Genomic DNA, 25783 nt, shown 5'->3' on the forward strand with positions numbered 1-25783 from the left:
CATAGTGCAACTTTAGCAGTTGTGGAATAAACTGGTTAAAAATAACATCATTACATCTTGATAATTGAGACTGCAATGCTGGTCAAGTCTTGATTTATCCCTTTCTAATATAGCTATGCTTGCTTAAACATCAAGAAGTTGATGTGTTTCTCTTTTTAATTTGACTGTTCTAGCTACTTACAAGGGAAATGTTGACTACTACATACCATTTTGTACTACAATGTCACTTCTTTGGTTATAAAATTCAATGCTAACTAGAAATAGGGGGATCAACACAGCATATACCTCTGCCACCTTTTGAATAGCTTTTTTGTGCTTTCGACTACGTAGCGAGTCATATACATAAAAACATCTCTTGTGGAATGATACACACCCCAATATCCAATGCCACTTTTCTGCCAAATTAATTGGAAAAAGGACATGATCAACCTGGTGCCATGGAGTGTTGCAATGCATCCTAAATCCTTTCATGTACTCCATGATGTCGTCTGATCTATCAATCAAATGATCTTGTTTCCCACCTTTTACAAATTCTGTGAAAACCTGATATTATTAAAAAGAGTATCTGTAGTTATGACTTTGATTGACATATTAATTCCATATTTCGCCTTCTTCCTAAGATAGTAGAATATAATATTCAAGTGCTGCAAAAAAGAGAGGAAGAAAACATGACTAACACTAACAATATGCATGAACTACTACAACAACAAAAATAAAAAGCAGTACACATACTGAACTAGACAACGACCTGCGAGAATAGTTTAATGTATGAAAAAGGTCTTATCATCAATCTGTTCAACTTCAAAGTCAAAACAAGGGTCCAACTTTTGATCACCAGGTAAATACTCTTCCCTATTTCGTATAAAAGAAGATATGGATAAGAAATATATCAACAAAAATTAAGAAAACATGAAAACAAAAATACATGGAAACGAATACGCACTCTCCCAATTGCATGTTTGCTTCGAAAAAGTTTGAGAATATAGTCGTAAGTTTATAATCAATAGCCACTGAAATGTCATTTACAAATGGAAATCTTCTTTTGATAACCTTCGAGGATCCCCCAACTGCACTAACACCAGATTGCCAGTCATTCCTATACGACGATTGTTTTACAGCTGCAGGGCGCCTTCTCCGTGTGAAAATTGCATTTCAACATCTGTTTGTGTCTGGACAACAACTCTTGATACCGATTGTTCAGGTTTAGATTTATTTACATCACGAGTTGTCAGTTCATTTCCAGATTGATTTACATTACGTCTCCCTCCTTGTGTAATGGCAACAATTAGATCAAGTTGAGAATCAATATATTCAAAATTAGAATTCAAGTCAAGATCACCCCCGTGTCGACATGGAGCTTAAATTAGAAAATGCTAGTGAATCAACAAATATACAAAGTTAAGATTTTTTTTTTAAAAGAAAGAATAAAAAGTTATATATAGAAGACATTACTAGAAGACAAATTCACATTACTCCCACCAATATCCACTTGACCAACAACATCAACCCGAGATGCTGAATACATAAAAGCATTATCAACATCACTATTTAAATTAAAAAAACTATAAAAAATCTCTCATTTACATACTAACTTCAAAATTAGTAACATCAACATCTGTACCCTGTGGAGCAGTATTAGATTCAATAACAGCATTTGGTCGTGTCTGTGCAGGGATTCCTGATGGTAGCGGAGCAGGTCTAGACTTTTTAACATCATGAGATGAGTGTTTATATTTTGCTTGTTGTGTAATGGCGGTGATTTGATCCATTGCAGATGCAGACAGTTCAAAGTTAGAATCCAAGCCAAGATCATGCTCATTTACGAAGGGGGCTAAAAAAAGGTAAAAAAAGGTTAGTGAACGCACAAATACATAAAGTTAAATAAATAAAAAAAGAATAAAAAATTACATATATAACATTTTACTATAACACAAATCATCATTAACTACGCCATGACTTGCTGTGACGTTCTTCACATTGACACCACTGGCACCTCCATCTCGACCAGCCCCACCAAAATCAGACACGAAACATATAAAGTATAATCAAGAGTAATATTTTCAAAAAACAACAGCAAAAAATAAAATAAAAAATCAAATCTGTGATTTACATACTAGAAGGCGCTTTAGGTGTGCTATCTCCAATAACTACAAGATCATTCCCACCATTGCCCCTTTCAAACTGGTCATAATCATTATGCATCTCACGAAAATAAGGATCAATCTTGTTGCTTATGCTGAAAATGAGAAAATAACAATTTTATTATTATGTATATTACAAGAATACTATGTGCACTAAAAGTAAAGAATGGAATAGTATCCTATAAGCATATATTGCATCTTTGAACAATATACTATAGCACTATATTATATAAAAGATCAATAGCGCTAGGACTGCTTATTGGGCAGATTGTGCGGTTATTTACTCTTAACGGTTTGACTTATCGGTTATCGGCTTTTAAATGTATTAATTTGCTAGCCATCGATAAGATATCCGGCGGATTGGTATCAGTTTAGCTCTTATAGAGCGATTTATCGGCCTAATTCAATCAAAATAAAATAACATCTAGTCTCTGTATGTTTAAATAGGTGGTTGACGTACTAAGAGGGACGAAGCAGAAGAGACACCGTGATGGGTAAATCATATGTCTAGAATCTTATTTATGTTTATGTTCGTCATGCTTAGATTCTAGGATGCCTTAAAACCTAGGCAAGCTGATGAAGCAGTGGTGTAACTGGTGCTGTTATCTTGTTTCAGACAACAAATTCTGTCTTTTGTCACAGTTAGATGACTCCTTTTATTTGACTTTCTTTTATTCTAATTCACTTTGATAGAGTACTAGAGGAAAAATGATTTTTGATTATTTAATATATATATATGGATAAAAATAAATTTTATATGTATACCGTCCCCAAATCGATAAGCTGTTAATAAAAAAATTCAATCCATTCCCCGTCCGTTAAATTGTTAACCTGATACCAATAAGCCATTAAGCTTCAGTTTCGGTTTCTGTTCGGTTTTTAACACCCCTAAATACCGTTGAATTTTCCTCTGGTTTCATTGACTGCCTACCAATAGCTGCAAGCACCTCCTCAAACTTGGTCTCTACAAAAAGCTTCAAAACTTGTAACTCATTCATTACCTCAGCATTGGTAGGTTCAGAATCACCTCCAATACTTTCATGCATACTTTGTGTCTTTGACAATTGAGTGCCAAACACCTGAAAGTTATCAGGCTGACTGTCAGTGCAATCAACTTCAATTTCAAAATTTAGACCACGCACATAAAATAGTTGCTTATCAACATCAGTTGGGGTGATGTTCTTTAGCTGCAATTATTAAGCACACTAGTTAGAAATAGAAATGATAATAAAACATGGAAAGATAAAATATCCCTATTACCATATGATAAGAGTATATCATTGATTTGGGATATTGCTACAACTACATGTGACTAAATTACTGTACCAAAATATTAAAAGATGCAATAAAAGTATGAAAAAATTAAAAGTATAAGTAGCAGAAAAGATCCCTATTACCATATGATACCAAATTACCAATATGGTATACATGTATACCAACAGAGTATATGTTTGATCTGGGATATTGCTACAACTACCCGTGACTAAACTATTGTACCAAAACAATAAGAGAGGCAATAAAAATATGAGAAAATTACCTGCTCGTGTTGCAAGCTAGACATTTGCAAAGCAACTCACTCATTCGGTATTTGACCCATGACTACCCAATTCAAAATTCGCGAAAGTTTGTTTCCATTATGATCAGCAAAGTGACCATCCAAACTTGGGGCAACATTCATACAACCAAATCTGTAAAGCCAACGGGAAGCCACCGAGTCTATAAAAAGAAGGCTTATCTTGAAACTTGTTGGAACACGAGTCGATTGTAGCATTATAAACATCTATACTCCAAGGATAATTATTAAAATCACCGCACTCAACCAAATCAATGTAAGACCGTGAAATAACCTTTGTTTTGAGTTGAGAAAGTAAGAAACTGTGCACAAAATAAAGAACTGTTATCTTCAACGCATCATCATCTGTTTCCCATTTCTTCTTCGTAAAACAGTCTACTAGTTGGGCCAATGTCATAGATGTAGTCCCAAAATACTTTGAAATCAACCTATTCTCTTTTACGCTCTCTATACTTGTATCACCCTTACATTTCAGCCCAGCAACGAGTGCAAATTCACCCAAACTAAAGCGCAACCTAGAATCACTCACTACAAACCGCATCTTACTTTTCACCTCATAATGTACTTCTCTAATAAGCAAATGGTGCATAACCCGAATCTGCACAATAACTGGTGGCAGATTCAAAAAATATCCAAAGCATATTTTCTTAAACATTCGAAGTTGCATCTTTGATAAATTCTCTTTCAACTGACGAATAACATGGCAGTTGATATCACAATCAACCTTTAGTTTATAATCTATGTCCACAGGCACAAGGAAATCCCAACACTGCACTGCAAAACATGTTCATATAAAATAATCAGAAATAAAATTCACTTAAAGTTGCAACTAAAATAACCAAAAATGTTACAACTACCATACGATACCAACACGACATATAACTATACCAACAGGGTATACAATTATAATGGCTAATTTTCGGCAACTATAAATGACTATACTACTATTACATAACAGATAGGCATAAAGAGAAAAAGCAAAAAGGCGTGCAACTATAAAGTATTTTCAAGATATTGTACGATACTGCTATTATTAAAGGAAAAACAAATAGCGAAGACAACCAAGAAAGGATCCAAAAGCATATGATACCAATATACAAATATGGTATATAGCTATACTAACATGATATATAGTTGTATGGGTTATTCCAACAACTGCCTATAACTATAAAAACTATTACATAACACATATACACTATGTGTATAGGCACAAGGGAATCTCAGCAATGCAAAACATGATCATATATGAATTCATCTTTAAGTGAATTCTATTTCTGAAATAATTTATATGATCATGTTTAGCATTGTTGAGATTCTATTGTGCCTATAGACATGGTGTATGTATGTTATTTAAAAGTTTTTATAGTTATAGGCAGTTGTTGGAACGACCCCGTACTACTATATACCATGTTAGTATAGCTATATACTATATTGGTATCATATGCTTTTGGATCCTTTTTTGGCTGTCTTTGCTATTTGTTTTTCCTTTAATAATAATAGTATTGTACAATATCTTAAAAATACTTTATAGCTGCATACCTTTTGCTTTTTCTCTTTATGCCTATCTGTTATGTAATAGTAGTATAGTCATTTATAGTTGCCGGAAATTAGCCAATAGAACTGTATACCCTGTTGGTATAGTTATATGCCGTGTTGGTATCGTATGGTAGTTGTAACATTTTTGGTTATTTTAGTTGCAACTTTAAGTGAATTCTATTTTTGAAATTTTTTTATATGAACATGTTTTGCAGTGCAGTGTTGGGATTTTCTTGTGCCTGTGGACATAGATTATAAACCATGTTATTCGTCAATTGAAAGAGAATTTATCAAAGACGCAACTTCGAATGTTTAAGAAAACATGCTTTGGATATTTTTTGAATCTGCCAGCAGTTATTGTGCAGATTCAGGTTGTGCACCATTTGCTTATTAGAGAAGTACATTATGAGGTGAAAAGTAAGATGCGGTTTGTAGTGAGTGATTCTAGGTTGCGCTTTAGTTTGGGTGAATTTGCACTCGTTGCTGGGCTGAAATGTAAGGGTGATACAAGTATAGAGAGCGTAAAAGAGAATAGGTTGATTTCAAAGTATTTTGGGACTACATCTATGACATTGGCCCAACTAGTAGACTGTTTTACGAAGAAGAAACAGGAAACAGATGATGATGCGTTGAAGATAGCAGTTCTTTATTTTATGCACAACTTCTTACTTTCTCAACTCAAAACAAAGGTTATTTCACAGTCTTACATTGATTTGGTTGAGTGCGGTGATTTTAATAATTATCCCTGGGGTAGGAATGTTTATAACGCTGCAATCGACTCGTGTTCCAACAAGTTTCAAGATAAGCCTTCTTTTTATAAACTCGGTGGCTTCCCGCTGGCTTTACAAATTTGGTTGTATGAATGCTGCCCCAAGTTTGGATGGTCACTTTGCTTATTATAATGGAAACAAACTTCCACGAATTTTGAATTGGGTAGTCATGGGTCAAATATCGAATGAGCAAGTTGCTTTGCGAATGTCTAGCTTGCAACGCGAGCAGGTAATTTTCTCATATTTTTATTGCCTCTCTGATTGTTTTGGCATAGTAGTTTAGTCAAGGATAGTTGTAGCAATATTCCAAATCAATGATATACTCTGTTGATATACATGTATACCATATTGGTATCATATGGTAATAGGGATCTTTTCTGCTACTTATACTTTTAATTTTCTCACGTTTTTATTGCGTCTTTTAATGTTTTGGTATAGTAGTTTAGTCACATGTAGTTGTAGCAATATCCCAGATCAATGATATACTCTGCTGGTATACATGTATACCATATTGGTATCATATGGTAATAGAGATCTTTTATATTTCTATGTTTTATTATCATTTCTATTTCTAACTAGTGTGCTTAATAATTGCAACTAAAGAACATCACCCTAACTGATGCTGAGAAGCAACTATTTGATGTGCGTGGTCTAAACTTTGAAATTGAAGTTGATTGTACTGACAGTCAGCCTGATAGCTTTCAGGTCTTTGGCACTCAATTGCCAAAGACACAAAGTATGCATGAAAGTACTGGAGGTGATTCCGAACCTACCAATGCTGAGGTAATGAAGGAGTTACAAATTTTGAAACTTTTTGTAGAGACCAAGTTTGAGGAGGTGCTTGTAGCTATTGGTAGGCAGTCAATGAAACTAGAGGAAAATTCAGCGGTGTTGATCTTTTATATAATATAATGCTATAATATATTGTTCAAAGATGCAATATATGCTTATAAGATGCTATTCCATTCTTTACTTTTAGTGCACATAGTATTCTTGTAATATACATAATAATAAAATTATTATTTTCTCATTTTCAGCATAAGCAACAGGATAATGATCCTTACTTTTGTGAGATGCATAATGATTATGACCAGTTTGAAAGGGGCGATTTGCATGCAATATAGATCCCAATTCCGTGTATCCGGTTAAGCAAGCCCCGCCCACCAGCTTCCACCCAGACAAAAAAGGACATCGCCACCGGGATCGTTGAGGCCCCATGAAGACGGCTCTACTTCATTGGGAACAATCCTTTGCGGGATTGAATTTTCTTATAGTGGAAATGTCATAAAGCGCGACCCAAGATCCATGATACGAAAACCAAAATCAGAATAACGAAGAAAATACGGTGGGAATGATCCTATAGTTATTGGAGATAGCACGCCTAAAGCTCCATCTAGTATGTAAATCACAGATGTTGACTTTTTATTTTTTTATTTTTTGCTGTCATTTTTTGAAAATAGTACTCTTGATTATACTTTTATATGTTTCGGTGGGGTTGGTCGAGATGGAGGTGTCAGTGGTGTCAATGTGAAGAACGTCACAACAAAACATGACGTAGTTAATGATGATTTGCGTTCTGGTAAAATGTTGGATATGTAATTTTTTTATTCTTTTTTATTTATTTAACTTTATGTATTTGTACGTTCACTAACTTTTTTTTAAAGCTTTTTTCAGCCCCTTTCGTAAACGAGCATGATCTTGGCTTGGATTCTAACTTTGAACTATCTGCATCTGCAATTGACCAAATCACCGCCATTACACAACAAGCAAAATATAAGCACCCATCTCATGATGTTAAAAAGTCTGGACCTGCTCTGCTGCCATCAGGAATCCTTGCACAAACACGACTAGATGATGTTATTGAGTCTAATACTGCTCCACAGGGTACGATTGTTGATGTTACTAATTCTGAAGTTAGTATGTAAATTAGAGATTTTTGATAGTTTTTATTTATTTAAATTGTGATGCTGATAATGCTTTTATGTGTTCAACATCTCAGGTTGATGGTGTTGGCCAAGTGGATGTAGGTGACAGTAATGTGAATTTGCCTTCTGGTAACGTCTTCTATATATAACTTTTTTTTAAAATTTCTTAACTTTGTATATTTGTTGATTGACTAGCATTTTCTAATTTAAGCTCCATGTTGACACGGGGGTGATCTTGACTTGGATTATGATTTTGAATGTACTGATTCTCAATTTGATCTAATTGTTGCCATTACACAAGGAGGGAGACATAATGTAAATCAATCTGGAAATGAACTGACAACTCGTGATGTAAATAAGTCTCGGTATCAAGAACTTGTCACAACCCCAAACTGACCCGGTCATGATGACACCTATCGTGAAACTAGGTCAGCCGACATATTCCCAAATTAATCCACATTTCATTTAGAAAATTAAGTAAAACCATTGCTTTCAACTGAAATCCGATAAAGATGTAAAGTTAAAATCAACAAAGTGGAAAAAAACACAAGCCCGACCTTAGGTGTCACTAAGTCACGAGCAAAATATTACAAGTGTTCGAAATAAAACAAGACTAACATAGTCTGAGAATAGCCAACAAATACACTAAGAGGAAGATAGGGAAGGAGAAAGGCGGGACTGCGATCGCCAGACAGCTACCTCGCTATCTCCAATGAAAGCCCACGACTGAAATAATCAGCAACCGCTACCGTGGCCCGAGACACCTGGATCTGCACACAAGGTGCAGGGGGTAACTTGAGTACACCAACTTAGTAAGTAACAAGTTCAAACTATGGACTGACAGGTAGTGACGAACCAAAAACAATTAAACTGTACGGAAAAGTAGGCATGCTTGCAGTTCAAGTAAAACTCAACAGTAAGGAAATATAGTATGAACAGTACGGAGTATAAAGCTCAGGAAAGATCTCTATGTACCAATGCACAAATAACAACGTCAATGTTCCGTGTACCTCATCTCACAAGTGCTCAACCACTCGGTACTGTATATGACCATCCGGCCCAAGGAAGATCCATCCCAGAATATATACACATCACTGACCGTAGTCATCCAATACCGAGAAAGACCATTCTAACCCTATGGAGAAGATTCATCTCCAAATATAAATACTTCGGACAAAATACATGTCCAAGGAAGATCCATCCCTCAATATCATCAACCGCGCTCACTAGGGGTGTGTTACAGACTCCGGAGGGGCTCATACAACCCAAGCGCTATCATAATCATCAACATAACCACTGCGGCGTGTAGCCTGATCCTATAACGATCACTCACAACCAGGCTCTCGGCATCACTCAGTCATCACTCTCTAGTCTCACACACACGGGCTCACAATGTCATGATACTAGCCCGAACAATGATATGATGTGCCAAATAATAATAATCGAGACTGATGCATGATATAAAATGCATGAACATGACTGAGTACGGAATATCAATGAAGCAAATGATATGACAGCAAGAAACGGCCTACGGGTCTCAACAGTATCGACGTGAAGCCTTAACATGATAATTAGCATGATTTCCAACTCATCAACTTAATCACAACACAGATATCAGCGAGAAAGAGTCACTAAGTGGTGCCATGGAATGATCTAGGCTGCGATTCTCACGGTGCACGCCCACACGCCCGTGACTTGGCATTTGCATCACCATAATAGTAATCATAGAACACATAGTTTGGGGTTTCGAACCCTCAGAATCAAGTTTGGAAGCATTACTTACCTCAAATCAAGCCAAACTCTAGCCCGCGATGCCCTTGCCTCTCAATTCGGCCTCCAAATGCCCCGAATCTAACCAAAATCAGTATATATCATTAATACATGCTAAAGGAACAAAGCCCAAGCGAAAATAATCAAATTAACTCAAAAATTCCGAAATTGGCAAAACCCGACCCTCGGGCCCACATCGCGGAATTTGATAAAAATCACATCACAAGAATCTTTATCCTCCCACGAGTCTATACAAACTAAAAACACCAAAATCGGACCTCAAATGGCCCCTCAAATCACCACTCAAAGCTCTCCAAAACTCAAGCCCTTCAATTTTAAACCTTAAATTTCATGTCTAGTAAGTTAGAAATCACCATAGAATCGTGTATTGAGTTCAAAAATATTACCTCCAAGTGTTACCCCTTGATTCCCTTTTCAATTCCTCTCAAGAAGCTCTAAGTCCGAACTCAAATAGTGAAAAAATGACCAAATTTCATGAAGGCAAGAATTTATATATTCTGCCCAGGGGTTTCGCATCTGTGGTCCAATACCGCACTTGCGACAAGAAGTCCGCATCTACGGAATTTCACTTAAATTCCCCATCCGCACCTGCGATCAAGCCACCGTATCTGCGGGCTCACAGGTGCGACTAACCTTCCGTATCTGCGATGCATCCCCAGCCAATCGGCCTTCGCTCCTGCGATCAAAATGCCGCTTCTGCGACTCGCACCTGCGGTCCCCAATCCGCAGGTACGGTTATGACAGATACACAACAGCTTCAGCTGCAAACTCTATTTTCCAACTCTCCGATAACCCGCCGAAATCATCCCGAGGCCCTCGGGACCTCAACCAAACCTGCCAACAAGTCACATATCATCATTCAAACTTATTCCAATTTTAGGAACACTCAAAACAACATCCAAACATCAAATCACCCTCGGATTCAAGCTTAAGTATTCCAAAACTTTCAAATTCTGCCACCGATCCAAAACCTATCAAACCTCATCCAAATGACCTAAAATTTTGCACACACATCACAAATGACACCACAGACCTACTCCAATTTTCGGAATTTCAATCCGACCCCGATATCAAAATTGTCACTGCCAACCGGAAAACGCCAAAACTCTAATTTTGCCAATTCAAGCCTAAATCTACCACAGACCTCCAAAATACATTCCGATCACGCTCCTAAGTCGCAAATCACCTCACGAAGCTATCCGAACCATAAAAACCAAGTTCCGAAATCATTTACTCACAAGTCAACTTCCGGTTAACTTTTCCAACTAAAGCTTCCCAAAAAGAGACTAAGTGTCTCATCTCTTTACAAAACCACTCCGAACCCAAACCAACCAACGCGATACAATGAAATATAACTGAACAACACATAACGAAGTAGAAATGGGGGAAATGGAGCGGTAACTCATGAAACGATCGGCCGGGTCGTTACATCCTTCCCCTCTTAAACAAATGTTCATCCTCGAACGAGTCAAGAAACATACCTGAAGCCTCAAACAGGCGAGGATATATGCTCCGTATCTCCCACTCGGTCTCCCAGGTAGCATCCTCCACGGGCCGACCTCTCCACTGCACTTTCATTGAAGCTATATCCTTTGATATCAACTTTCAAACCCGACGCTCCAAAATAGCCACTGGCTCCACATCATAAGTCAAATCACCGTCTAACTGAACCGTGCTGAAATCCAAAACATGAGACGGATCGCCAATATACTTCCGGAGCATAGAAACATGAAATACCGGATGCACATTCGACAAGCTGGGTGGCAAAGCAAGCTCACAAGCCACCTCTCCAATCCTCCCACAAACCCCAAAATCAATGACACAAGCGCGCAACATGTCCTCCAATATCTGAATAGTGCGCTCGGACTGCCCGTCCGTCTGAGGGTGAAAAGCTGTGCTCAACTCAACCTGAGTAGCCAACTCCCGCTTCATGGCCCTCCAAAACTGCAAAGTGAACTGAGTACCTCTATCCGAAATGATGGAAACTGGAACCTCATGCAAGCGAACAATCTCTCAGATATAAATTTCTGCTAACCGCTCCGAAGAATAGGTAGTACATAGGAATGAAGTGCGCAGACTTGGTCAGCCGATCCACAATCACCCAAATAGCATCGAAATTCTTCAAAGTCCGCGGGAGTCCAACTACAAAGTCCATGGTGATCCGCTCCCACTTCCACTCTGGAATATCTAACCGCTGAAGTAAGCCACCCGGTCTCTAATGCTCATATTTCACCTGCTGACAATTGAGACACCAAGCTACAAATCCCACAATATCCTTCTTCATTCTTCTCCACCAATAATGCCGTCTTAAATCCTGATACATCTTTGCGGTACCCGGATAGATGGAATATCGCGAGCTATAGGCCTCCTCCAGAATCAACTCTTGAAGCCCATCTACATTAGGCACACATATCCGACCATGCATCCTCAATACCCAATCATCACCAATAGTCACATCTCTGGCATCGTCGTGCTAAACGCTGTCCTAAAGGACAAACAAATAAGGATCATCATACTGGCGCTCTTTGATGCGATCAAACAAGGAAGACCGGGAAACCACACAAGCTAAGACCCGACTAGGCTCCGAAATATCCAACCTCACAAACCGATTGGCCAATGCCACAACTGTCAGAGGTCTCTCCCTAACAGGAATATATGCGAAACTGCCATACTCATTGCCTTCCTACTCAAGGCATCGACCACTATATTGGCCTTCCCCGGATGGTACAAGATAGTGATATCATAATCCTTTAGCAGCTCCAACCATCTCCGCTGCATCAAATTGAGATCCTTCTGCTTGAACAAGTGCTGGGGGCTATGATGATCAGTAAACACCTCACAAGACAACCATAAAGATAATGTCTCCAAATCTCCAACGCACGAACAATGGCATCCAACTCTAGATCATGAACAGGGTAGTTCTTCTCATGGGGCTTCAACTAACGAGAAACATAAGCAATCACTCTACCCTCCTGCATCAACACACACCCAATACCAACTCTCGAAGAATCACAATACATTGTATATGAACCTGAAACTGATGGCAAAACTAACACTGGAGCTGTGGTCAAGGCAGTCTTGAGCTTCCGAAAGGTCGCTTCACACTCATCCGACCACATGAAAGGAGCATCCTTTGAGTCAATTTGGTCAAGGGTGATGCAATAGATGAAAATCCCTGAATGAACTGATGGTAATAACCCGCCAAACCAAGAAAGTTGCGAATCTCTGTGGTCGAGGACTGTCTGGGCCAACTCTGAACTGCCTCTATCTTCTTCGGATCAACCTGAATACCCTCACTGGACACCACGTGCCCCAAGAAAGCCACCTAACTGAGCCAAAACTCACACTTGGAGAACTTTGCATAAAACTTCTCCTCCCTCAATCTCTGCAACACAACTCTCAAATGCTCCGCGTGCTCCTCCTGACTACGTGAGTATCCCAAAATATCATCAATGAATACAATAACGAACGAGTCAAGATAAGGCCAAAACATGCTGTTTATCAAATGCATGAACGCTGCTGGGGCATTGGTCAGCCCAAAAGACATCACAAGGAACTCATAATGACCATATCGGGTCCTGAAAGCTGTCTTAAGAATATCCGAGTCCATGATCTTCAACTGGTGATACCATGACCTGAGATCAATCTTGGAGAACACCCTTGCTCCCTGAAGCTGGTCAAATAAATCATCAATACGAGGCAAATGATACTTGTTCTTGATTGTAACTTTGTTCAACTGCTTATAATCATTGCACATCCTCATCGTGCCATTCTTCTTCTTCACAAATAGAACTGGCGCACCCACGACGACACACTACGTCGAATAGACCCCTTATCAAGGAGTTCCTGAAGCTGCTCCTTCAACTCCTTCAACTCTGCCGTTGCCATATGATACGATGGAATAGAAATGGGCTGAGTGTCTAGCACCAAATCAATACCAAAATCAATATCCCTATCCGGGGGCATGCCCGGTAGGTCTGCAGGAAATACATCCGAAACGTCCCTCACTACTGGGACTGAATCAATGGTAGGAGCCTCTGCACTGACATCCCTCACGAAGGCCAAGTAAGAAAGACAACCCTTCCCAACCATCCGCTGGGCCTTCAAGAATAAAATTACCCTACTGGGAACATAATCAGACGAACCTCGCCACTCAATTCGTGGCACACCCGGCATAGCCAACGTCTCTGTCTTAGTATGACAGTCCAAAATTGCATGGCACGGGGATAACCAATCCATGCCCAATATCACATCAAAGTCCACCAATCAAAGTAACAGAAGGTCCACTTGGGTATCCAAACCCCCAATAGTTACCACACAAGCCCGTTACATGCGGTCCACAACAACAATATCGCCCACAGGAGTAGATACACATACAAATGAAACAAGAGACTCACAGGGCATATCCAAATAACGAGCAAAATATGATGACACATATGAAAAAGTAGAACCAGGATCAAATAATACAGGGGCATCTCTGTGGCAGACTGAGACAATACCTGTAATCACAACATCTGAAGCAATAACATCTGGTCTGGCTGGGAGGGTATAGAAATGGGTCTGACCACCACCTGATCAACCTCCCCCTTTAGAGCGACCCCTAGCTGACTGACCTCCACCCCGAGCTGACTGAGCGGGTGGGGAAGTAACTGGTGCTGAAGTTGAAGGATGACTCATTTGCTGAGATGAACCTCCTGTAAGACGGGGACAAAACCTCTTAATATGACACAAATGTCCACCCTCAAAGCAACCTCTCAGGACAAATGGCGGTGGGGACTGAAGGGAGCCCCGAGCACAGCGATAACCACTAGAAGAACCAGGCGCAGATGAATCCTGAACTGATAGTGCCTGAGTCGAACTCTGAGCTGGAAGGGCACTAAGAGATGAGTGGCCCTGATGTGAGCTATGAAAACCATGGCCCGATGATCCACCAAGGTGACCCGAATGGGCTGGCTGAGCATGTCTGAATGGACGGCCTCTGCTGTGCTGAAACTGACTCCCAGAAGGAACACCAAAACTACCAGATCCCCGAGGCCTCTTGGCCTCCCTCTCAACTCGCTCCTAGCGGCAAACTGACTCTATCTCTCAAGCAATGCCAATCACCTCCTCAAAGAAGCACCAAACACCCTCTCTATGGTCATAAGAACTCGTAGCTGATAAGCGAGGCCATCCACAAATCTCCTGATCCTGTGTCACGACCCCAGTTCGCCCTCCGTGAACTGTCGTGACTGCACCTAGTCTCCACGACTAGGTAAGCCTAACAAATGCGGAAATGAACTAACTTGCGGAATAAATAATCCAAAGCTGAAAACAACAGGAGGAAACAATATTTGAATGCCGCTCGACATATATACATAACTTCTCGAAATCTGATACACTATCCCAAAACCCGGAAACCCACGGATCCACAAGCTGAGAAAAAAAACACTACATAGCTCTAATCTCTGGAATATCTAACAAAACAGAAGTACAGAAGGGCTAAATACTAAAATGTAGGAATAGAAAGAGACTCCTCGGTCTGCGGACGCGGTAGATATACCTCGAAGTCCCGTAGAATCGCCTCGCCTCAAGAATGGTAAGCCTGAGTAGAGGTACCTGGATCTGCACATGAAAAACATGCGCAAAAAGAGCATGAGTACACCATAGCGGTACTCAGTAAGTGCCAAGCCTAACCTCGGTCGGGTAGTGACGAGGAAGGTCAGGGCCCTACTGAGGTTAGTAAATAATAAAATGATAGGATAAAATAAGCAGTAAAACTGAGAATCTATATTAAGAATCTATACAGTATAATAAGAGTACAATAACGGAAACAGAGATAAAGGCAAACTACAAGGAAATACCACTCACAACAAGGATAATAACCGGGGATCTCTTAGTATCCCGAGGATCTCTTGGTATCCTCAATATATGCTAGGGATCTTTTGGTATCCCGAAGATCTCTTGGTATCCTCAATATATGTCAGGGATCTCTTGGTATCCCGAGGATCTCTCGGATCATAAATATGTACATGGGATCTCCCGGGATACCGTCCCGTAGTCCCAAATTAAAATACACAGCAGCAACACAAGAATACTAAATTAAATGCTAATTTCGTACTAAGTAAACAGTTAATTCTAGCCTAACATGCTTCACGTAATGCAATTAAGGCAATTTAAGCAAATAGACAATTAAGTCAACTAAACATGCTTTTCTAAACTAACAACATGCTAAATTCGCAAGTAGAATAAAGCAGGAAAAAGGAACTCGGTTGAAATACTTAAAGTAAAGTCGGATTTTCAACAATTAGCTCAAGTATGCGCTCGTCACCTCACGTACAAGATATTTCAATTATCATGTATATCATATCCTAAGGGGGAGGGTTCCCCACACAAGGTTAGACAAACCACTTACCTCGAACCGGCTCAAAAATCAATCCGAAACCACGCTCTTGCCACGAGTACTCGACTCCAAATGACCCAAATCTATTCAATTCAATTTCATAATGTAAATAACACTTTAAGTAACTGATTCTACAATTAAATTCTAAGCTAATACGCGAAATTAGGTAAAATGACCAAAATGCCCCTCGGGCCCACATCTCGAAATCGGGTGAAATATACATTTTCAGAAACCTCGTACTCTCACGAGTCTATACATAACAAGAATACTGAAATCGGAGTCCAAATGCCCCCTCAAATCCTCATTTAAAGGTCTCTTAGACTCAAGCCCTAATTACCCAATTTTCCCAAATTTTTCACCACTAATTAGGTCCTTAATCACATAAAAATGAGTTATGAAGTCAAAAATGTTACCTCCAAGTGATTCCCCTTGAATCCCTCTTCAACCCTCTTCAAAAAGCTTCAAAATCGCCTAACAATGGAGGAACCTAGGCTAAAATTCGCGAAATAAACCTTTTAAAACATTCTGCCCAGGCATTTAATTCCTTCTTTACGAACGCGGTCAAGGACTCGCGTTCGCGAAGCACAAAAATGACGTTGCCAAAAGTCCTCTTACGCGAACGCGACAAGGCCCTCGCGAACGCAATGATTTACCCAGACAAGCCTTCGCGAACACGTTCCTCTCATCGCGAACGCGATGAGTAAATTCTACTGGGCCAATTTTCCTCCTACGCGAACGCGAAGCCCAATCACGAACGCAGTTCACAAGTATCCAGCCCTTCGCGAACGCGGAGCCTTCCTCGTGAACGCGAAGGCTAAAATTTCACTGACTCTTCGCGAACGCGAGGGTCCACTCGCGAACACGAAGAATAAATATCTGCAACGGTTGAACCTGCAATTCTGCAATTTTTTAACAACTAAAAATGATCCGTTGAGCATCCGAAACACACCCGAGGCCCCCCGGGACCTCAACCAAAGGCATCAACATATCCTAAAACCTTATTCAAACTTGTACCAATCTTTCAAACATCTCAAACGACATCAAATCAACCAAAACACATCGGATTCAAGCCTAAGTTTTCCAAAATCTTCCGAATTAAGCTTTTGATCAAAAACCCAACCAAATCACCTCTGAATGACCTGAAATTTTGCACACACATCCCAAATGACATACAGAACTACTGCAATTCTCGAAATTCCATTCCGACCCTCAGATCAAAATCCCACTATCGAACCGGAAACTTTAAAATTTAACTTTCGGCGTTTCAAGCCTAAATTAGCTACGGACTTCCAAAACACAATCCGAACATGCTCCTAACCCGAAATCACCCAACTGAGTTAACAGAACCATCAGATTTCCATTCAGAGACCATCTTCACACTGTTCCGACTACGGTCAACTTTCCAACACTTAAGCTCTCATTTAGGGACTAAGTGTCCCAAAACTCTCCGAAACTCAAAATCGAACATCCCGGCAAATCGAAATAGAAAAAATAAACTTAGGGAAAGCAGTTAATAGGGGATCAGGGCGTTAATTATTAAGACGACCGGCCGGGTCGTCACATCCTCTCCCTGTCTGTAGGAACCAACCAAACAACATGATGGGCTAACTCAGAAAACCTCATCTCATACTGCGTCACAGTCATATCATCCTGACTCAATTGCTCGAGCTGCATGCGCAGCTCCTCTCTGCAGGACTACGGCACATACTTCTCCAGAAACAGAGTGGAGAACTGCTGCCAGGTAAGGGGCGCTGCACCAACATGCCTACGCCTCTCATAAGCCTCCCACCAAGTAAAGGCAGCTCCAGAAAACTGAAAAGTAGTAAATGAGACCCCACTAGTCTCCAGAATACCCGTTGTACGTAGAATTCTCTGACACTTGTCCAAGAAACCCTGGGCATCCTCGCCCTCTGTACCACTAAAAGTCGGAGGCTGAAGTCTACCAAACCTCTCCAATCAATGCTGCTCGTCATCAGGCATAACTGGAACCACAAAATCCTGAGCAGGTGCAATCAGCTGGGCTGGTGGTGCCTTCGGTGTCTGCAGTCCCTGAATAACCTGCTCGGGTGTGTGGGCGGCGGGAGTCTGAATGCCTCCCTCGGCCTGAGAAGTAGCTGTTGTAGTAGAAACTGTGACCGCCTGAGCAAGGCTAGTGCACACGGTCAAGATCTGAGCCAAGGTCTCTTGAAGACCCGAAATAACAATAGGCACAGTTGGTGCCTGAGCTGGTACTGCTGGAGCATCCCCCGCTGGAGCCTGATCGTGAACTAAAGCGGCTGATGGATTTGCAGGTGCTGCCCTAACTACTGTGCGGGCTACGCCCCTGCCCCTACCACGGCCTCGACCGCGTCCTCGACCTCGGCCTCTAATGGCCCCAACTGGTGGTACTGGTGGTCGTCCGTCCTGACCGGTAGCACGTGTCCTCACCATCTGTGAGAGAATAGAATAACAGATGTTTAGTATAAGAATCAACAGATTCACACGATAAGAATTCAAGAATGTGAAGTTTTTCCTAAAGGTTCTGTAGCCTCCAGAGGATAAGTACAAATGTCTCCGTACCGATCCGCGAGTCTCTACTGAACCTGTTCATGAATCGTGAGACCTATGTAACCTAGGCTCTGATACCAACTTGTCACGACCCCAAACCGATCCGGCCGTGATGGCGCCTATCATGAAACTAGGCCAGCCGACACATTCCCAATTTAATCCACATTTCATTTAGAAACTTAAGTAAAACGATTTCTTTCAACTGAAAGATGTAAAGTTAAAATCAACAAAGCGAAAAAAAATACAAGCCCGACCTCGGGTGTCACTAAGTCACGAGCAAAATACTACAAGTGTTCGAAATAAAACAAGACTAACATAGTCTGAGAATAGCCAACAAATACACTAAGAGGAAGATAGGGAAGGAGAAAGGCGGGACTGCGATCGCCAGGCAGCTACCTCGCTATCTCCAATGAAAGCCCACGATTGAAATGATCAGCAACCGCTACCATGGCCCTAGACACCTGGATCTGCACACAAGGTGCATGGGGTAACGTGAGTATGCCAACTCAATAAGTAATAAGTCCAAACTATGGACTGACAGGTAGTGACGAACCAAACCTCAACAGGTAATACAATTAAACTGTACGGAAAAGTAGGCATGCTTGCAGTTCAAGTAAAACTCAACAGTAAGGAAATATAGTATGAACAGTACATAGTATAAAGCTCAGAAAAAATCTCTATGTACCAATGCACAGATAGCATGGTCAATGCTCCGTGTACCTCCTCTCGCAAGTGTTCAACCACTCGGTACTCCGTGTACCTCCTCTCACAAGTGCTCAACCACTCGGTTTTGTATATGGCCATCCGGCCCTGGGAAGATCCATCCTGGAATATATACACATCACTAACTGCAGTCATCCAGTACCGAGGAAGGCCATTCTAGCCCTATGGAGAAGATCCATCTCCAGGTATAAATACTTCGGACAAAATCCATGTCCAGGGAAGATCCATCCCTCAATATCATCAACCGCGCTCACTAGGGGTGTGTTACATACTTCGGAGGGGCTCCTACAGCCCAAGTGCTATCATAATCATCAACATAACCACTGCAACGTGCAGCCCGATCCCATAACGGTCACTCACAATCAGGCTCTCGGCCTCACTCAGTCATCACTCTCCAATCTCATACACACGGGCTCACAATGTTATGATACTAGCCCGAACAATAATATGATGTGCCAAATAACAATAATCGAGACTGAGGCATGATATAAAATGCATGAACATGACTGAGTACGGAATATCAATAAAGCAAATGATATGACAGCAAAAAACGACCTCTCGGGTCTCAACAGTATCAGCGTGAAGCCTTAACATGATAATTAGCATGATTTATAACTCATCAACTTAATCATGTAATCATAACAATATAAAATGCATGAACAAGACTGAGTACGGAATATCAATAAAGCAAATGATATGACAGCAAAAAACGACCTCTCGGGTCTCAACAGTATCGGCGTGAAGCCTTAACATGATAATTAGCATGATTTATAACTTATCAACTTAATCATGTAATCACAACAAAAATATTAGCGAGAAAGAGTCACTAAGTGGTTCTATGGAATGATCCAGGCAATGATTCTCACGGTGCACGCCCACACGCCCGTCACTTGGCATTTGCGTCACCTCAATAGTAATCATAGAACACATAGTTCGGGGTTTCGAACCCTCAGAACCAAGTTTGGGAGCGTTACTTACCTTAAATCAAGCCAAACCCTAGCCCGCGACGCCCTTGCCTCTTGATTCGGCCTCCAAATGCCCCGAATCTAACCAAAATCAGTATATATCATTAATACACGCTAAAGGAATAAAGCCAAAGCAAAAATAATCAAATTAAGTCAAAAATTCCGAAATTGGCCAAACCCGACCCCCGAGCCCACGTCTCGGAATTTGATAAAAATCACATCACAAAAATTCTTATCTTCCCACGAGTCTATACATACCAAGAACACCAAAATCGGACCTCAAATGGCCCCTCAAATCACCACTCAAAGCTCTCTAAAATTCAAGCCCTAACCTTCAATTTTAACCCTTAAATTCCACAAATTTCATGTCTAATAAGTTAGAAATCACCATAGAATTGAGTATTGAGTTAAAAAATATTACCTCCAAGTGCTACCCCTTGAATCTCTCTTCAATTCCTCTCAAAAAGCTCCAAGTCCGAACTCAAATGGTGGAAAAATGACCAAATTTCGCGAAGGCAAGAATTTATATGTTCTGCCCAAGGGTTGTGCATCTGCGATCCAATACCGCACCTGCGACAAGAAGTCCGCATCTGCGGAATTTCACTTAAAGTCCCCATCCGCACCTGCGATCAAGCCACTGCATCTGCGGGCTCACAGGTGCGCCTAACCTTCCCCATCTGTGATGCATCCTCAGCCGACCGGCCTTCGCTCCTGCGATCAAAATGCCGCTTCTGCGGTTCGCACCTGCGGTCCCTTATCCGCAGATGTGGTAATGACGGATACACATCAGCTTCAGCTGCAAACTCTATTTTCCAACTCTCCGATAACCCCCCGAAATCACCCCAAGGCCTTCGGGACCTCAACCAAACCTACCAACAAGTCACGTATCATCATTCAAACTTATTCCAATCTTAGGAACACTCAAAACAACATCCAAACATCAAATCACCCTCGGATTCAAGTCTAAGGATTTCAAAACTTCCGAATTTCGCCACCGATCCAAAAACCTACCAAACCTCGTCCAAATGACCTGAAATTTTGCACACACATCACAAATAACACCATAGACCTACTCCAATTTCCGAAAATCCATTCCGACACCGATATCAAAATTTTCACTGCCAACCGAAAAACGCCAGAACTCCAATTTCACTAATTCAAGCTTAAATCTACCACAAACCTCCAAAATACATTCCGATCACCTCCTACATCCCAAATCACCTCACGAAGCTATCTGAACCATAAAAACCAAGTTCCGAAATCATTTACTCACAAGTCAACTTCCAGTTAGCTTTTCCAACTGAAGCTTCCCAAAAGCGGCTAAGTGTCCCATCTCTATACAAAACCACTTTGAACCCAAACCAACTAACGCGATACGATAAAATATAATTGAACAACACATAAAGAAGCAGAAATAGGGGAAACTGAGCGGTAACTCATGAAACGACCGGCCCGGTCGTTACAAAACTGTTGTCCAGACACAAACAGATGTTGAAACAACTCCTGTAGTTTTCACACGGAGAAGGCGCCCTGCAGCTGTAAAACAGTCGCTGTATAGGAATGACTGGCGATCTGGTGTTAGTGCAGTTGGGGGATCCTCGAAGGTTATCAAAGGAAGATTTCCATTTATAAATTACATTTCGGTGGCTGCTAATTATAAGCTTACGGCTACATTTTCAAACTTTTTTGAAGCAAACATGCAATTGGGAGAGTGCGTATTCGTTTCCATGTACTTTTGTTTTCATGTTTTCTTAATTTTTGTTGATATATTTCTTATCTATATCTTCTTTTATATGAAATAGGGAAGTGTAATTACCTGGTGATCAAAATCTGGACCCTTGTTTTGACTTTGAAGTTGAACAAATTGATGGTAAGATGTTTTTCCATACATTAAACTATTCTGGCAGGCCGCTGTCTAGTTCGGTATGCGTACTGCTTTTTATTTTTGTTATTGTAGTAGTTCATGCATATTGTTAATGTTAGTCATGTTTTCTTCCTCTCTTTATTGCAGCACTTGAATATTATATTCTACTATCTTTGGAAGAAGGCAAAATATGGAATTAATATGCCAATCAAAGTCACAACTACAGATACTCTTTTTAATAATATCATTCAAAGGTTTTTTTTTAGAATTTGTAAAAGGTGGGAAACAAGATCACTTGATTGATAGATCAGACGACATCATGGAGTACATGAAAGGATTTAGGATGCATTGCAACACTCCATGACACCAGGTTGATCATGTCCTCTTTCCAATTAATTTGGCAGAAAAGTGGCATTGGATATTATGGTGTGTATCATTCCACAAGAGATGTTTTTATGTATATGACTCGCTACGTAGTCGAAAGCACAAACAACTATTCAAAAAGTCGCAGAGACATATAATGTGTTGATCCCTCTGTTTCTAGTTAGCATTGAATTTTATAACCATAGAAGTGCCATTGTAGTACAAAATGGTCTGCACATGGGAAAGGACTTGATTGATCCTTTTGAGATTGAACTGATTACAAATCTGCTAACAGAGCAAAATTCGTAAGAATAGTTACTTTTTTTTTACTTTGTTTTCCTCATTCATATTAACATTTTTCACTACTAATCGATTTTTATATTCTATTCATTTGTTTTATTTCAGAGATTGTGGAGTATATGTTTCATGCTTGCTGAGTGCATTATTGAAGGTCTTCCAATCCCTGTTGCCAATTTTGATGTGGATGGTCTACGAGCTAGATTTGGTATATTGTTTTGGCACTATGGGAGGAACAAGCAGTTGCATGGCGAATCAAGTGAATCTGAGGCTCCAGTAGCAACAAAAAAGACTTGTGGAAAGAAGTGCACGAAGTAGTATAGGTCTTTTTTTTTTTTTTACTTTTAGTTAATCTTAGCATGAAAACTTTGCAAGATTTTAATAGTTTTTGGTGAAGTATGGTATTTTGCATTATTAGATTGTAAAAAAGCTAGCTTTTAAAAGTGTATTCTAGGAATACAATTGTAATAGTACAATACGTTGCTATAACTGTTTTAATGTTGGAATCTATCTTCAGTTTGTTTTATTAGGCTTTTCTTAGGCTTCTTTAATAAAGTTGTTGGTTTATTAGGAGTGCCTTTCGGAGACAGAATTTTCTTAGCACTTGAAGTCAAGTCATTAGTGCAAAACATGGTTGTTACAGCAGCACTGTTAGTTCCTACTCCTACTGCAATTTGTAGTAGGAGGAGCATTGTTAGTTCGATGTAATACACCAGCAGAAGTTGTATTTTGGAGGTGTATTTTTAAGGAAGTTACGGCGTTCAAAAAGAGGAACTATGTTGCTATTTGGTTGAAGAACAGGGCGAGCATTTATTTGAATGAGAAGAAATATTTTTAAAAAGTGAACTGGTTTTGAATTTGTATTGAGAGTAGTTTTTAATTATAGTTGAATCTAAAAAAATTTGTGCAGATTTTGCATTGCTGCACCAGTTGTATTCTGCAAAAATTTTGGTTCAGGTATATTAGTGTAATAGAATTATATAACAATCAGGTATACAGATATACTATTTGGGTATCACGTTGTATTTGAGTACCTTTTTTCTTTCAGCAACTAAATGTAAATACTCACATGAGTTGCAAAGTGTGCCAATTTTGTTGAGGAAGTATTTACAAATATTACATTTTTTGGTGCACCAGTTGTATTTCTGCACATTTTGGTTTAGCCATATTAGTGCAATACAACTATATACCAATAAGGTATACAAATTTACTTTGGGTATCACATTGTATTTAAGTACCCGATGATGTACAATAACTGCATGTAAATGACTTCCAATTTGTTATACTTCAATACTGACATGAGCTGCAAAGCGTGCCCATTTTGTTAATGATGTATGTACAAATGTTGCATTTGGGGCACCACTTCTATTTCTGCACATATTTTGATACCAATAAGGTATACAAATATACCACTTAGGTATCACATTATATTTTAGCACCTTTTTTCCTGCAACAACTAGATATAAATGCATCCCACTTTTATATACTAAAATAGAAAATAAAAAGATTCTTATTGAAAACACAAGTAGCCATATAAATTTTTTGCAAAAAGTAATTTGGCAAAGAATCACCATACCAAATATATGTCTAGTGCAAGGCATGCATTTTATTTCTTTGCAATTCAAATGATATGGTTCTATGATATATGAGTTCTATAAGAACATTGAAACATTATATCAATCTCTCTTTGGAATATTTTGGCACGTTCTCCGGTTGTGTCCTTTTTTCCCGCATAGTGCACATGTAACTGTATTTCCTTCCCAGCCTCCTATGCCTCTCTTTTTTTTAGGTCTTCCTGGTTTGAATTTTCCTTTTGGTGGCAGTACCACCTGCAAAAAAACATGTTCTGAAATTTGCCACGTTGCTTCATCAGGCAAAGGATTTACTAGTATCTCATATGTTTTCAGCAAGTAGTATATGATGTAGTAATCTGAGCAATACTTGTATGAATACATATGAAATTTTGGTATAACTGCCACTGCATGTAGACATGGAATATCGTCTAGCTGTAACATTAACAAATGCAGTTTTTGTCATGTAGGCGCACCACATTCATGTTTGGCCATCAATTACTAAATGTAAGAATTGAGTTGATGGCAACACCTAATATAATTTTAATTAAGAAAAGTCATTAGGTGTATGAAGTAATAGTATTTTTCTAATAACAATATTCAGTTGTTTAGTGAAATCTCTAAAGTGCAAAAGTAAAACTACAATACATGCTGTGTTTTTATGATTATGAAAATGCATACCATCATTATCTGTGATAAGATAGTATTATCTGCCAATATGTTTTCATACTTTACACCGGTCTTCATAAATGATTTCACGACAATTTTCCAATTGGTGTAATTCCATTTCTGAATCAATATTGTCATAAAGTCAAGCAAATTCACAACTTGGAGGTCTCTTGCATGTTTGTTTGATGCATTTACTGATTTTGCAATATTTGATGTCATGGTCATGGTTCTATTTGCCTTGAAATGTGCTCGGGACCATTTATCATATCCAATATCCATCAGGTATGTTTTCACTCTACTATCAATAGCTTCTAACTCTGCCATATGCCTGTTGAATTCTTCAACAATGTATGCTCTTGCCAACGCAAAGTATACTTCTTTGATTTGTTTTTGTCTCTTCCTAAAGTTCATATGATGATCCGTCCAGTTGTCTCATGAGTTACCGTTTTGTTTTCCCCATTTCTGTTTCTTAATGCTTTGTCTATCGATTCTGTAAGTGATCGGGTTGGTTGGCTCAGGTTCGGAGAGGATTTGATAAGGTTTGGGACACTTAGTCTCTTCTGAGGAAGCTTAAGTTGGAAAATCAAATAGATGTTGACTTATGTGTTAGAGGGCTCGGATGTGAGTTACGATGATTTGGATAGCTTCGGGAGGTGATTTGGTACTTAG

General features: G+C 39.6%; 2 protein-coding genes and 1 long non-coding RNA gene across 3 annotated transcripts; 1 reads left to right on the forward strand and 2 right to left on the reverse strand.

The window, feature by feature from the left end:
* Nucleotides 1-3781: 3781 nt before the first annotated feature.
* LOC142165980 (uncharacterized) lies at nt 3782-4592 on the reverse strand. The gene is made up of 2 exons (XM_075224375.1): nt 4586-4592; nt 3782-4488 (listed from the first exon to the last, which is right to left on the reverse strand). Exons 1-2 carry the CDS (start codon nt 4590-4592, stop codon nt 3782-3784), a joined length of 714 nt encoding a protein of 237 aa, XP_075080476.1.
* Nucleotides 4593-5857: 1265 nt separating this feature from the next.
* Nucleotides 5858-22220, forward strand: LOC142166350 (uncharacterized). Its single transcript, XR_012696705.1, has 4 exons — nt 5858-7599; nt 7695-7904; nt 8020-8074; nt 22153-22220. It is a non-coding gene; the product is annotated as an uncharacterized LOC142166350 (long non-coding RNA).
* Nucleotides 22221-24550: 2330 nt separating this feature from the next.
* LOC107811266 (uncharacterized) lies at nt 24551-25525 on the reverse strand. Its single transcript, XM_016636159.2, has 2 exons — nt 25127-25525; nt 24551-24880 (listed from the first exon to the last, which is right to left on the reverse strand). The coding sequence occupies exons 1-2, from the start codon at nt 25523-25525 to the stop codon at nt 24551-24553; spliced, it is 729 nt and encodes a 242-aa protein (XP_016491645.2).
* Between the last annotated feature and the right edge of the window lie 258 nt (nt 25526-25783).

The sequence above is a fragment of the Nicotiana tabacum genome, chromosome 11 (genome assembly GCF_000715075.1).
Source record: "Nicotiana tabacum cultivar K326 chromosome 11, ASM71507v2, whole genome shotgun sequence".
Taxonomy (NCBI): domain Eukaryota; kingdom Viridiplantae; phylum Streptophyta; class Magnoliopsida; order Solanales; family Solanaceae; genus Nicotiana; species Nicotiana tabacum.

What these genes read in the sequence shown, in the direction of transcription:
- LOC107811266 (XM_016636159.2), bottom strand. Translation starts at nt 25,525, where the DNA reads ATGAACTTTAGGAAGAGACAAAAACAAATCAAAGAAGTATACTTTGCG. An exon ending in TCTTATCACAGATAATGATG is followed by an intron (nt 24,881 to 25,126) that starts GTATGCATTTTC and finishes TTAATGTTACAG; the next exon opens with CTAGACGATATTCCATGTCT.